At 41.9% G+C, this 13,895-nt stretch overlaps 1 protein-coding gene across 1 annotated transcript; it reads left to right on the top strand.

Annotated features, from left to right (window-relative positions):
- The first annotated feature begins 480 nt into the window (after positions 1 to 480).
- PDK4 (pyruvate dehydrogenase kinase 4) lies at positions 481 to 10,779 on the top strand. The gene is made up of 11 exons (XM_059843453.1): positions 481 to 723; positions 1,603 to 1,744; positions 2,735 to 2,806; positions 3,372 to 3,556; positions 3,994 to 4,083; positions 4,612 to 4,689; positions 5,312 to 5,388; positions 5,917 to 6,015; positions 6,311 to 6,421; positions 7,126 to 7,239; positions 8,185 to 10,779. The coding sequence occupies exons 1-11, from the start codon at positions 585 to 587 to the stop codon at positions 8,326 to 8,328; spliced, it is 1,251 nt and encodes a 416-aa protein (XP_059699436.1). The 5' UTR covers positions 481 to 584; the 3' UTR covers positions 8,329 to 10,779.
- Positions 10,780 to 13,895: the final 3,116 nt, after the last annotated feature.

Below are 13,895 nucleotides of genomic sequence, written 5' to 3'. Positions count from 1 at the left end.
GTGTCAGCCCTGCCAGCATCCCCCGTATGAGTCCGAACACACAACTGACCCGGGCACCACTGCGCCCCTCAGGCCGGGCCATGGCGCCGTGCACCGCTTGCCACCGCTTGCCCCCGCTTGCCCACCGGGTGCCTGTGTACAGCCCGCACAGGGCCGGAGCCCCCGCGGCCCCTGAGGGGCGGCAGCAGCACGGCGCCCCCGCAGCTGGGCAAGGCACCCTGCCAGCCTCGCCCGGCCCCTGCCCGGTGCACAAGGTCACCGCGGGCGGCGCAGCAGCAACACCCGCCGCTCCGTGTGCCCTGCCCCCGAGGCTGCCCCCCGGCCCAGCACCCCTGGCGCTTCCCGTGCCGCTGGCGAGGCGCCCACCGGGCCGGGCCGGGCGCGGGGAACGCCGCCAGCGCTGTCACGCGGGGCCCGGGGAGGGGGCGCGGCCTGCCGGAGCCCCGCCTCCCCGCGATTGTAAATAGAGGCGCCACGTGAGGCCGCCCGCCAGTGGCGAGGGGACGGTGACAGTCCCGGAGCCCGCGGATCACTCGCTCTCTCCGCGATCGCTTACCTGCCGCGCACCCGCCGGCCCGGCAGCGATGAAGGCCGCCCGGATCGCCCTCCGCAGCGCCGCCCCGCTGGCAGGGGCCAGCGCCGGCAGCCGGTTGCCACAGGAGGTGGAGCAGTTTTCCCGTTTCTCCCCCTCCCCGCTCTCCATCAAGCAGTTGTTGGACTTCGGTGAGAGCCGGGAGCAGCGGGAGAAGGTTGGGGCTGGGGGGGTAGCCCAGGTCCGAGGCTCGGAGGCTCGTTTCCGCATGGAGGAGCGAGCCCGGGGGCTGCCGCGGGGGGGGGGGGGGGGGGGGGTGGGTGCGGGAGCGGCGTTCTGCGGGACAGAGGAGGCGGCGATCCCCGCCCGGAGGGATCCGCGCTCAGCCAGCGCTGAAGTCGCTGCCAGCCCCCGGCTCGGCTGCCAAGCACCGGGCGGAGGATGGGGGCGGGCCCGCCGGCTATTCCCAGCCCCGGGGTGGTGGCGGCAACGGAGAGGTCGTCTCGGGGGGGAACCCCCGGCCGCAGTTACTCGCCGGCCAGGTGCCAGGGGCTGGAGACCTGTGGGTGCCGCCATCAGAGCTGAAGATGCGCTACAACCCTAATTCGGCGGTGTTTAGGGTGCGGGCGCTGAGAGGGACATGGGCTGCGGGGCGTGTTGGCGCTCCGCGCACACGGAGCGGGAGGAGCCGTCAGGCGGAGCGAACGCGCAGTTCCCAGATTCCATTATCGCTCTGGCAGCGCTGGCGGCTGCGCGCACACGATACTACACGACGTCACCCCGAACAACCTCCTGTTTACAGAGACCCGAGTGCTTCTCAGGGGATTACAATTAAGTCTCATGTCTAAATGGGAGCTGTACAAGTATTCCGTCCTGGAACACGCTGTGTCTTACTGTCATGTAAACAGCGTTCTGTATAAACATATAACGCCTAACACTTAGGTGAGCCGGCCAGTATAAGCCTAATGATTGCAGAGAAATAGAGTCCTGAAGTTTATGGGAAGTCAGCAATCTGTATTTGTGTCTTGAAACTTCCTTAAACAAAAACTGTGTTTTGGATTAATTCATAGGCTCGACTAATGGATGTGAGAGAACTTCTTTTGCATTTTTGCGACAAGAACTTCCTGTGAGGTTTGCAAACATCTTGAAAGAAATTGATCTTCTTCCTGATAAATTACTAAGCACTCCATCAGTAAAATTAGTAAGAAGCTGGTAAGTATGAACTGCTTGAATTCAGCATGCAAAGTCACACAGCTTTCAGAGTTTTGTTGTTACAAACTTTCTTGAATAGTAGAAAGTATAACGAAATACAGGTCCTTCATGAAATCTGAGTTGCAAGCTGTTACACACTTTCCTTTTCCAGCATACTAAAATTAATTGAAAACCCATATGATTATATTGTTGCCTTTAAATAGGTGTGGGGGGTGGGGTGTTGACAGTTTGAAATAGCTAATAGAGAAGGGAGAAAAGAAAACATGTTCTGTTTCCGCACAGTATTACAGACCTTGAGACCCACACGAAAGGGGAAAGCAGGCTATGTACTTGTTTTGAGAGAGTTATTATCAGAGCTTCTATGCCAAAGTCTGTTGTCTTGACCTGTGCAGCAAGTGTTTGAAATTCAATTAACATAATCTCTGCAGTTGACACAGTGGTTAAATCTGATTTAACCTTGCTTACTGGCACAGTTGCAGCATTTGCCAGGATGGCTGACATAAAGAGCAGAAATATTAGAGTCAGATCTAGAAACTCTTCTTAATATAGCAAACTGTTGTGCCTTTGCTGTATGCGTCAAGGCTGTCAGATGTTAGTGCAAGCGGCTCAGCTACTTAGCTTCTGCCAAAGCTGATCAGATTTGGAAAAATTTTGCTTAAGTGGATTCCTAAATGGCATTGTCATCTGGATCTTCTTCTGAAATACATCTCTTCTAAAGAATTACAAGGGGATCCTATGTACCTTAAGTGAGGGCTTAGATTCCTTTCTGGTGGCAGGCACAAGAAAGGACTGAAAACTTCTGGAGTTCAGGCAGCCAAGAAATGTCCATCTGTCATTTCATTGTTGGTTGTAACTTGAATATTTCAAAGGCACTTAAAGCTCCTTGATGACTTGTTAGGACTAATGATGTGCACAAAACAAAGTATTTTTGATATTGCTAGATTAATAAAAATCAAATCAATAGCATATATTTTTCTTCTTTTTCAATAGGTACATCCAAAGCCTAAAGGAGTTGATTGAATTCCATCAGAAAAGCCCAGATGACCAAAAAGTCTTATCTGAGTAAGCTTTTCATGTTTTTCTTTGAACTTTTTAGTTCACATTCTACTCTTCACAGTATATTCACTTTAGACTAACAGCCATGATGAGCTGAATTTGATAATCTAGCGGGAAGAGCTGAACATAGAACATGCTGACCACGTCTAGCAGTACTGCAAATAAATATGACCTATCACTGCCTAATTTCAAGGTCATATTGCCCCTTGTACTGTCATGACAGAGAAATACAGAAAAACATTATCTGTGCAGTCATATCTCTGCTCTCTTCCAAGATGTCAGCTTGGGATCTTTTTCCTTCCCTTGCATTTTCCTCTGCTCAAATAAATGAGTAAATGGGGTGAATTTGATATGGCACATTATACCTTTTGTTTTAAAAATGCCAAATACTTCTGTGTTAGGTCAAGGAGGAATTACTTTTGAAAGAGTAAAAAAAAACACACAGTATTTTAGTATTAAGGCTGTTAAGCACTTATCTGTGCTGGTGCTAGATTAGATAATTACATTATACAAAGCTTGCTTCTATGTAGTCTGAGAATAATGTTCTAAAAAGATTTTTTTTTTAACCTAGCTTTATAGATACTCTAATTAGAGTCCGAAACAGACATCATGATGTGGTTCCTACAATGGCACAAGGAGTAATTGAATACAAAGACACTTTTAAAGTAGATCCTGTCACCAATCAAAACATCCAGTATTTTTTGGATCGTTTTTACATGAGCCGTATTTCCACTCGGATGCTAATGAACCAGCACAGTAAGTAGAAATTTTTACCTGAGAAGAAACTTCAACCTAATGAGTAATGTGTTAATGTAAACACTTCTTAAAACTGCTGGGGAACTGCTTTACATGATTTTGTGTGACACTGAAAAGTTAGAAACTGAATCTATCACTTAAGAAAGTAATGGGAAAACTTGTTTTCTAGACTACAGAACAATTGAATTAACTCATTTGTGGAATATGTAGGGATATTGTTCTTTATGTCTGAAAAACCTTTAGATGTGAGCTACAGAAAAGCCACCATAGTTTGCTGACAGTAGATAGCATTTTAACTTATAAGAGGCATAAGCAGCATTCAGTATCTTATGTAATAATATGTTGTGATCACACTGCATTAGTCTCAATTTTGGGGCTTTTTTTTTTAATAACACAGTATTTGGGATTAAATGTTGTATTGTTCTCATGTCAAACAGCTCTTCTTTTTGATGATAAATCTGGCTCGGGGCACCCAAGGCACATTGGAAGTATTGATCCTTGCTGTGATGTGGTTGAAGTAGTGAATGGTGCGTATTCTCAGAGCTTTAATGTTTCTTTTCCTGATCAGTATCTGTGTCTGATTGCAAGAGATTTGGATAACCAGCTTCAGTTGTAGAGGATGCTGACTGGCTTTAATTGAAATAGCTGAAAGCAGTCTTATCAAAGCATGAGCTTTTAGAGGATAGAACTTAAAATACAAAGTAGCGGGAAAAAAACATGTAGGAGTAAGTCCTAGCAAGTGCCAGATGAAGTAGAAGTTGTCTGAGGTGTTGAGAATGGCTTTACCAATTGGTAGATAACAGATGTATGAGTTCCATGCAATTATTAAACTGTACAAAGATTTGTTCATGCTTCTGTAATTGCCCATTGTTCTCAATTTTTACTGTACACAGTGGATGCAATTTTATCATTCCCTTGAGACACGTTCCAGTCTTAGACTGTCTAACACCTTAGCAGCTAAGGTGATTAAAAGCTGTATTCTACCATGCATTAGAATGAATTTTTACATTTTTTGATATTCTGCTTTATATAATTTATTTAAATAATTATTTCAGATGCTTATGAAAGTGCCAAGATGTTGTGTGACCAGTATTACTTGACATCTCCAGAACTGAAACTTACTCAAGTGAACGGTAAGATAAGAGCCTGTCGGTATCCCAAACTGAGTAAAAAGTCTCCTAATTCTTTAACCTTAGTGCACATACCAGTTGATCTGGCTTGGGCTAGTTCCTCTTCCATTTTCTATTATAGGCACCTCATTTAACCTCCCATGTTAGAATTCAAATGTTGGTCTATCTTAATCACAACATTGTTGAGGTACTATTTATAAATTTGAGAAAAGTCAGACAAACCTGTACCTAAAGTAATATGAGAAGTTGCTAGAGAGGACCTCCATATCTGGAGTGAAGAACTGGGGCTGCTGACTGAAATGCTGGGTCTGGTCTGAGCTGCCTGCATGTGTCTGATGACAGCAGTCTGCTTAATGTTTGAAATCCTTTATTTATAAAGGGGAATAAATACTTGATTTTTTAATTTGTTTATTTGAAAAGAAACTTATTAAACAAGTCGCAATTGTAATGTAAACACTGTTATGAATGCATAAAGCTGTTTGCCAATTTTGGAGAGGGGAAGACCAAAAATGAAACTTGATTTGTTTTTTGTTTGTTTTGGCAACTTGCTCATTGTAAAATTTGGGTACCATATAGAAAAATGTCATCACCTTTTTAAGTGTTTTTTATTTTTCCTTTCCTTTAGGAAAAGCTCCAGGAGAACCAATTAGCATTGTATATGTTCCATCTCATCTTTTTCACATGCTTTTTGAGCTCTTTAAGGTATGTTAGTATAGACTGAGAGAGTAAAGTGGGATGTGGGATTGTGGCCACCAGTAGCCTTCTGCTTTTAGAGATTACATCTGCAGGTTTGCCCTGCTGCCTTTTCTGTGGAGTGGACAAGGTGTTTAAGGAGTAGTGAGTGCAGCTGAACTTCAGTGCTGCCAACATGACATACAGAAATCTGGCAACCTTTAGCAACTGGTGAACTTTGCTCTTCTCCAGAAACCTGTTGACTTTAAGGGAGTTATATTATTTAATTTACAGTGCCTGAGTTAATGTTGGGCAAGAATGTTGTAATCTTTCACTCAGAAGAGTCTCAGCTATGCTTAGATGCTTTAAATTGTGAGACCTTGTCTCGTACCTTAAGTGATGATAAATCTGCTCCCATTATGCCAAAATGCTAAGTGTGTCCCTTGGAAACCAGGCATTGATAGGAGTAGAGGATAATTTTGCCTCTGTGTAAAAAGGATATGGTTTGAAGTGCATGGATTCAACAACCTCTGATCATGGTAACCTTCTTTTCCTTAGAATTCAATGAGAGCAACTGTTGAATTCCAAGAAAACAGTCCTACCCTTTCTCCAGTTGAAGTGATAGTTGTTCTAGGGAAAGAAGACCTGGCAATCAAGGTATTTTGTTGGCCTACTACAATGGACTTACTGTAATGTTTGTTATTATACATGCATAGCTGTTCTGTTAAAAGATCTGGCCTCTGAGAATGGGTGGAAGACACTGTGCATGAGCACAAGAGCATTCTCTTTATGATATGAGCCTCCATGTAGCACAATTATCTAGTTGGAAAATAATGTGCTGCAAAACTAGTCTTTGCATTTATGACTGTTGGAAAGGTGTGTTCAAATAACAGCATTTTAAATACCATTCTTAGTGCATGCTTGTTATTAACTTTGTTCTCTCTCAAATCAGATCTCAGACCGAGGCGGTGGTGTTCCTGTGAGGAAAATTGAGCGGCTGTTTAGCTACATGTATTCCACTGCACCAAGGCCAAATGTGGATGATTCTCGAAATACCCCTCTTGTAAGCTACTTTCAATACTCATGTTGCAATTTTGTTGTTGCAAGTTTTGGTGGGTTAATAATGAAGCACTGTGTCCATCCTGCTGTTCTGTGGGGTATTCAAAGATTTACTGTGCCCCATAAGTATGAATTTACACTTTCTGAAATAGAATTTTAGTATTTAGCTTAGTGGACAAAAACATACTTTTAAAGGCATATGGAAGAACATTACAACCTGTATCTAACCCCCTCTTTTTTTTTTTTTCTTCCTGCATTCCAATGACACTTATTTACTTCGTCTTCACTCTCCAGTCAGTCCTCAAATTTGCAGTAGATCATGGAGTCTTTCTGGAGGGAAGCACAACTGGAACAGTCTTTTAGATTATTATGTTTATCTCCCAGTAGAAAGTTTCTTTTACTAATCAAGCTGTGCTAGCAATAACAAGGGAGAGAAAAATACTGAAATTTAATGTGCAAAAGTGAGACATATATATAGACCCTCCCTCTTCCATGGAGATCCTTTTTTCTTGTGACTTTGGGTTTTTAATGGTCAGCTTCGGCATTCTCTGTGAAACTGATTAGAGATTTAGGTTTTCTTCTAAGAGAAGAGGAAATTCAAAGATTTTTTTAACAGTTTAAAAATCTCTAAAGACTTTCCAGCTATTTAACTTGAAGCTATTAGTGCTAGTAAAAAATAATTCATTTTATATTGCACTTTATTTTTAGGCTGGCTTTGGGTATGGCTTGCCAATTTCTCGTCTGTATGCTAAGTACTTTCAAGGAGATCTAAATCTTTACTCCATATGTGGCTATGGAACGGATGCTATCATCTACTTGAAGGTATGTATTTAAATTTAGTTAAATGAAAGATTACTACCATTAATGCAGTGGGATAACTACTTGCTACCATTTTAAGGTAAACAGATTCTCTGCTCATGAGTAGCTCTTGTTTTTTCTTGAGAAATGACAGATTTAGTAGCTGGTTTTTACTGGTATCAAAAAAGTCACTTGGCTTTGACCAGTCTACTTGAACAACTACTAGTGAGAGCCCTGTTGGGTTTCAGATTGTGTTAAGGTGTTATCTGCTTGTTCATGAAATACCAAGTACTCGAAGAGAGTGAAGTAAAGGTGTGAGCAACAGATCTGGTTTGTTTACTCTGAAAACCAGAAAGTCTGTATAAATGAAATCCTTAAGGAGTCAAGGTGCTACTCAACATCTGCCACATAGCCCCTCTGTGGGATTCACATACCAGTCATTTTGAACACCAGGCATATAACGTGCACTGCTGTTTCTATAAGAAACCTGCAAACAACACTACATATTCTTTTCTATTTTCTGTGCCTAATCATGGGAAAAACTTGCTTTGAATTCCTCTTGCTAAACTGAAAACACTGAAGCACAATCAGAGCAGAGGTAGGAAAGTAAGAGACAGTTCAGCTATATATATATATGTAACACTTCTATTGAAAATCTTCACTTGAATTTTGCAAATCAAATTCCTTTTCCACACCTTCCTGGACTGTCTTGAAAACATGTTAGAGGCTAATGCTTAAGGCTTATGAAAAATGCATAAATAGGATGAGTTGTTACTCCAGTTGTCCTACCAAATTACCCAAACCAATCATAGATACTGAAGCACATAAACTACCACATCTATTGCAGAAACATCTGTGCGAATAACTTCATTTTGTAGTGTCACTGGCTTAACACTTTAGGCATGCTGAATGAATTTTTGCTGAGTGACATTATTGAGAGATATTAACCTGTTCCTTCTTGACTTTTAGGCCTTATCAACAGAATCAATAGAAAAACTCCCAGTTTTTAACAAATCAGCTTCCAAGCATTACCAGGCTAGCTCAGAGGCGGATGACTGGTGTGTCCCAAGTAAAGGCCCAAAGAATATGGCAAAGCAGAGTGCAGCTTCCTGAAGAGAAGTTGATATCGAGACATCCCAGGGGATCAAGCTGGCTTCAACAACAGCATTTGGAAGTATTCATCTACCTTCAAACAAGCAAGTTTCAGGACTAGCAGAAGAAAAAGAAGATAAGAGTATCATAAATCTAGGCTGTATGCACTGAATCTGAAACCTTGCTGTGGACTTCAGGATGAGGAAAATAGAAGCACATATGTCTTTAAAGACGAGCTGTGTATAGAGAAAAATCAAGCTATTTTTTTACTATGATCAAAGACTTGGTGTGGTAGGGGTGTGCAATTTTGAAATCCTGTTTAATGCTTGAATTCTTAATACTGACTGATAAACGAGTTATGCTGATGCATATTTTTCTGTTAGAATAGTTATCAGCAGTTTATCTTATTACAGAACTTCTCAGGTAGATAGAAAACATCCATACTTTTAAGTTGTATTTATAATATTTGGAAAATATCTACTTAACATGGCAGTCTTGTAGCAAGATACAAACAGCATTCAAGTACAACCTGACTGGAAGAGAGGGAGCCTGGGAGGTAGGGAGAAAGTGTTTGCCATATATAAGGAAGTCCCATTTAAAAAAAAAAAAGCTATTTCAGGAATAATTCTTAAGTGATCTTCATCTTAAGTGATGCCTTGCTCTGTGAGTCACACTGCTAGATATTTTATGTTAAACTGTTCATGGGAAATCAGCCAAATAGGGCTTCTATGCATAAGGTAATGAAGAAGAAAATCAGGATATTTTTAAGAACTACTGGAAATAAATGGAAAGCTACTTGGTTGTAATAGCTGTAATGTTAGGGTGCATCTGGCCTCTGTCCCTGTATTCTGGAGATTGTGTGCCAAGTCAGTTAGGATTTTCCAAGAGCTGAAGTCCGACATTGCAAGTTCAACAGAAAGTTTTTGGTGATATGTGTTGTATAAGCATGTTGTGAAGAACAGCATGTTTAAAACACAGTCTTGTGGTTTGTTTCTGTTGTGCTGGTAGATTAGTGGCTCAATACGCTAAGCCAAAATTGTATTTTTCAGATTGTCAAATTGTCAATTTCAAACTGTCACAACACCACTTCAATTTGTCAAACTTGCCCATTGTCTTTTTCAAATTTATATTGGACCATGTCAGCTTAAAGATGTCCATGGGAAATCTGTACCCCGAAAGCTGTGGCTTAGTACTGAAGGTCTGTAGAAAGGTTTTCAGGAGTGGTGTTGGAGCTGTAAAAATTTATTCTAAGAACTGTTCATTGCAATGGAAAGGGCTTAGGAAATGTTTCAAAATGTAAACAGCACTTGAAAACTACAGGAAAGCTTTTATGAAGAGGAAAATAGGGGGAATTCCTGCAGGAAAACTGCCAGTGGGAGAGAGTTGTTCAGAAAAGGTTTTATTCTCAGTAAGCTGCTTCCTTGCCCATCTTCTTTGTATTTTCACTTTTGTAAGCAAGGTAGACTTTAACAGATGCTAAACTATTGGATGTTGCCCAGCTGGCCAGTCAAAAGTTCATCAGGGCTGTAGAATATTACTTGAATTTTTCTTTTTTACTAATTATCATATTATCTTCTGCCTATGTGATCCTTTGCAAAAAATTACAAATACAGTAAAACATCCTGCTCAGTATGACAGTTGTCTATTAGAGATTTTTATTTGTAGGGCAGAAAATGACTCCATATTCCACTGTGAATCTAAAATGGTTTTTAATAGGAAACTACCTTTGCATTTTTGAAGTCCTGTTGAGATATATTTCTCATTGAAAATAAAATATATTTTGATATGCCTCATTTATTTAAAAAATTAATGTTAGATATATTAATGATAACTGCTGAGCATTATGATCTTAGTACTGCATCGAGGCTGTTTTTATCCTGGTGAATAAGCTGCAGTCACCAAAAGTCACCAGATCATGCATCTGAGCTCAGCTCAGTAAATGATATGGCTAATGAAAAGGAAATACCTTTGTCTAGAATATACAGGTGTAAAAAAGCTGCTTTTGCCATCATAAAGTAATTGAGTATTTGTTGATTTTTGAATGGAATACAAGGTCATAAACACATACCAAAATAGTCATTGTTGTCAAGTACACACAATTTATACCTTTCTGTCTGCATCCAGTAATGCTTGAACCTGAGTTATGATCTGATGGTACACTTGTAACAGAGCTGCAGCTGCTTCAGTTAGCAATTTTTGTTTCAAAGCAGCAGAGGCACATATGTGCTGCAAAAATGTTTGTGATGCTGCTTGCAGAGCAAAGCTGTGGAACATTCATGGTGCAGGCAGAGGTTGTGAAGCACTTAAGGAACACACATGAAATCTGTGTAGTGTCTAGGCTATCTACCTAGAAAATACAGCACCTTTTCCAGCATTCACTGACTTTTTATTATGAAAGCAGAGCTGTAGTTTTATGTCTTTTACTTGGACGTAGAGGTTGAAATAGTTTTATAATAAAATGTTTTAAATACTTGTCTGTGTCTTTGTTTTTTAAGAAGTCTGATGCAAGAAAGGGCTTTTTATTTTAAATTTTAAGAAATGGAGTTGAGAAAAACAACATTCATACCATGTTAGGTTCAGCAGGAGGGAGAAACACTGGAAGCATGATCTGCTTATGCTTAATGTTGCAGTGGTTGAGAGGTTACACAGTACCTAAAATCAGTGCATCACCTTAGCCATTTCCTTACTCTTTTTAATTAGAAGGGTATTCATTTTGAGACAAAAATTAGGAATCTTCCATCAGTGTGTGTTCTATGCTCTAAAATAGTTGTCTTTTGTTCAGTTTTAAAGAGTGTGAAAAATGACTAAGAAAAAAGATATCCATCACCAGGTTTACATCTAACAAAAAAGTTTTCCCACAGACTAAAGGGATGGCTGTCTTTCAGCTCTGATGGAATGGGGCAGCTGGCTTTTCATAGCTGGTGTATAAGAAAATGGTAGTGATCAGATGGTGTCATGACCCAAAAGTCCTGTACAACTTGTGCTTTAGCAGACTTCTGTTGGCCTGGGGCCATCTTGCATCTCCCTCATTTTTAAAAAGATAGAGTAAAAATATGTGTAGATGCTTCACGTGAAAGAGGAGAGGTGGAAACCAGCCTGACTCCAGGTGTCGAGGAGCAAGTCTAAAAGTGACAGCCTTGTGTACTGAGTTTACCCTCCTTAACAAGGGTTTCACCTTCTTACGGGTTTTGACTTGCAATACCAGGGAAGCAGATTACATGGTATCCCGTTTTTGCATTTTACAGTTACAGAAATGTACTACTCTGACTTGTACCAGCATGCCAGGTGTGTTGGGAGAAACAACCCCAAACTAAAATACACCAGGGACTTCAATAAACTACTACAGCAAACAAAAGGAAACCAACAAAAAAAAAAATCCCATTGTGTTTTCCCATCATTTTTACCATGCTGCAGTCTCTATAGACAGGACTTGCATATTTCCTGTCAGGTTTTTCAAAGCAGAAATACAAACATATGCTTTCTATACCTTGCCTATGGCTTGGGAGCAGGGGTGCCCAAGTGCAGCAGGATGGACCCAAGCTGCTGTCTGTGCAACTCCCTGTTGAGCACATGGCCCCAGCAGACCCAGGACTCTCTGCAGCACACTGTGCACAGACCATCTGTCCCAGCCAAGCTCCTGCAGTCTAGAAGGCAAAATGTGTTTTTTTCCGTCCCCTGCACAAGTCCAGTGGGTAAGAGGCCATGCACCAGCTCTTGGTCACCATGTGGGTCTGGCTTGTTGCTGCCATGTCAGGGGGGCACTGACATCAGCACATTTACCCACAGCTGAAGGGTGTTCTGGTTTCACAGGAGATAAGCAGGTGTTGCACTTTCACCCTTTGCTCTCTGACTGGGACCTTGCACAGCCAGGTTCCTGATGTCAACAGAAACCACGCCAAAGCACCCTGTGTTTTCTCTTCCAGATCATTAGCTAAAAAGTGTACACTGATTGCTGGTTAGTGTTACTGGTGCCTTGGGCACAAATCCAGATTAATCTCCCTGGAGCCTTGATACACAGTTGTTCATTATCATTCATTTCCCTATCACTTAACCAAGATTTTAAATCCACCAGACTTTGCCCTTTACATGCAATAATGTCCTTCTCAAAGAAGTATTACAAAACAAGCTTTGCTACCTTTGATGAGTTACACTACTGGACTGGAAAAATAGTTGGGTCTTTTCCCTCCTCATGGCAACAATGGTGACTTTAGAGGATCAGGTATAACACCAAGGAATTTTCTGCCTTTAAGTTCTTTCAGTTCTTTTGGCAAACAGGAGGTAGAACATGGTAGTTTGTGATCCCTCAGCTCAGCTAATTTTTGGAGGTGGGGATGGTGAAGAACAAGGGGCACACTTCTGCATTAACATCCTTGGGTTTGTATTTCCCAAAAACTGACAACACGGTTTTACATGCCTACGTCCTGACCCTGTATTACAGGCCCTAAGGCAGCTTTGCACATCTGTGCTGTTGTACACGTTTGGACAGAATGCTGACTCAGTACCTGGCTAGATGCTGCTACTCCTCACAGTCAGCAAGGAGAAAGGACCTGTTGGTAGGCACCTTCAGTCAGTCCTGCTTCTCTCCACCCACCTGACAGGGAAGAATGGGCAGAAATACCCCCAGGCAGTCTTAATTCTTCCTCGCAATCTCAAATGTTGGGTGTCAAAGCAAGTAGCTGGAACACAGTCCTGGGTCTTTGGAAGATCCTGAGGGCTCTTAATAATGTAAGATTTTTATATAAACAGAAAAATATGTATGGGAGGTACGTATGTATATGTATGATCAGGAGCTGCTCCTCATCAGCTGTCCTCAATTTTCAATATTCCTTCAGCAGCTATGAAAGAAAATCAATGCAGAGTGCAACAAATTGGCCTGTGTAAAATTAGCACAACTTCCCTGTGTCACATTTGCTTTGCAGTTCCTAACGGGAAGAGGAAAGAAAGGAAAGCTTCTGTCTGATTTCCTGCTGTGTGAGGGGCACAGCCTTGAGGAATGAGTCTCACTGCCTTCCTGGGAGTCATGGCCAATTGAAAATGCAGACAGAACTGTGATGCAGGAAACACAGCAAGAGGAGTGACCACCAATCCCACTATTCTGAGCTGCTGGACATTCTCCTGGAATGTGACAGAGAGTTTCTAGTTTAGAACAGGTATGCTTTGAGTTACATTAATGTGATACAGCCCTGTCTGCAAGCCTCAAATAAGAAAATCAAAAAAAAAAAAAAAAAAAAAAGACACTTGTTTACATTGCTGTTATAGTCTGGGCTTTCTGTACTTTGTCACATCACTGGACTGGGCCTGAAAGCTGAGAACCTTGGCATGGGATTGGGCACAGCAAGTACGACACCTTATCATGGCACTGTGTACATGTCCCTGTGTGTGCTGAGGTGTGAGCTGGATATCTCAGCTGCCTCTCATGACCAGTGTCAGTGTACCCAGAAAACTCCAGAAAGCTCTTCTGAAGCAGACACCTACTTCTGATGCCTGAATAGTGATCCTGTCTGCAGTGGCAGAGTTCAACTGACTGTAATGGAACCCCAGACACGGGGGCACCTCTATACACCTGTATTTAGATGGCTTCAGCTGTG

Source organism: Haemorhous mexicanus, chromosome 1, assembly GCF_027477595.1.
Source record: "Haemorhous mexicanus isolate bHaeMex1 chromosome 1, bHaeMex1.pri, whole genome shotgun sequence".
NCBI classification, from domain to species: Eukaryota; Metazoa; Chordata; class Aves; order Passeriformes; family Fringillidae; genus Haemorhous; species Haemorhous mexicanus.
The sequence above is the reverse complement of the archived record's forward strand: the minus strand, read 5'-3'. Positions and strand labels throughout refer to the sequence as shown.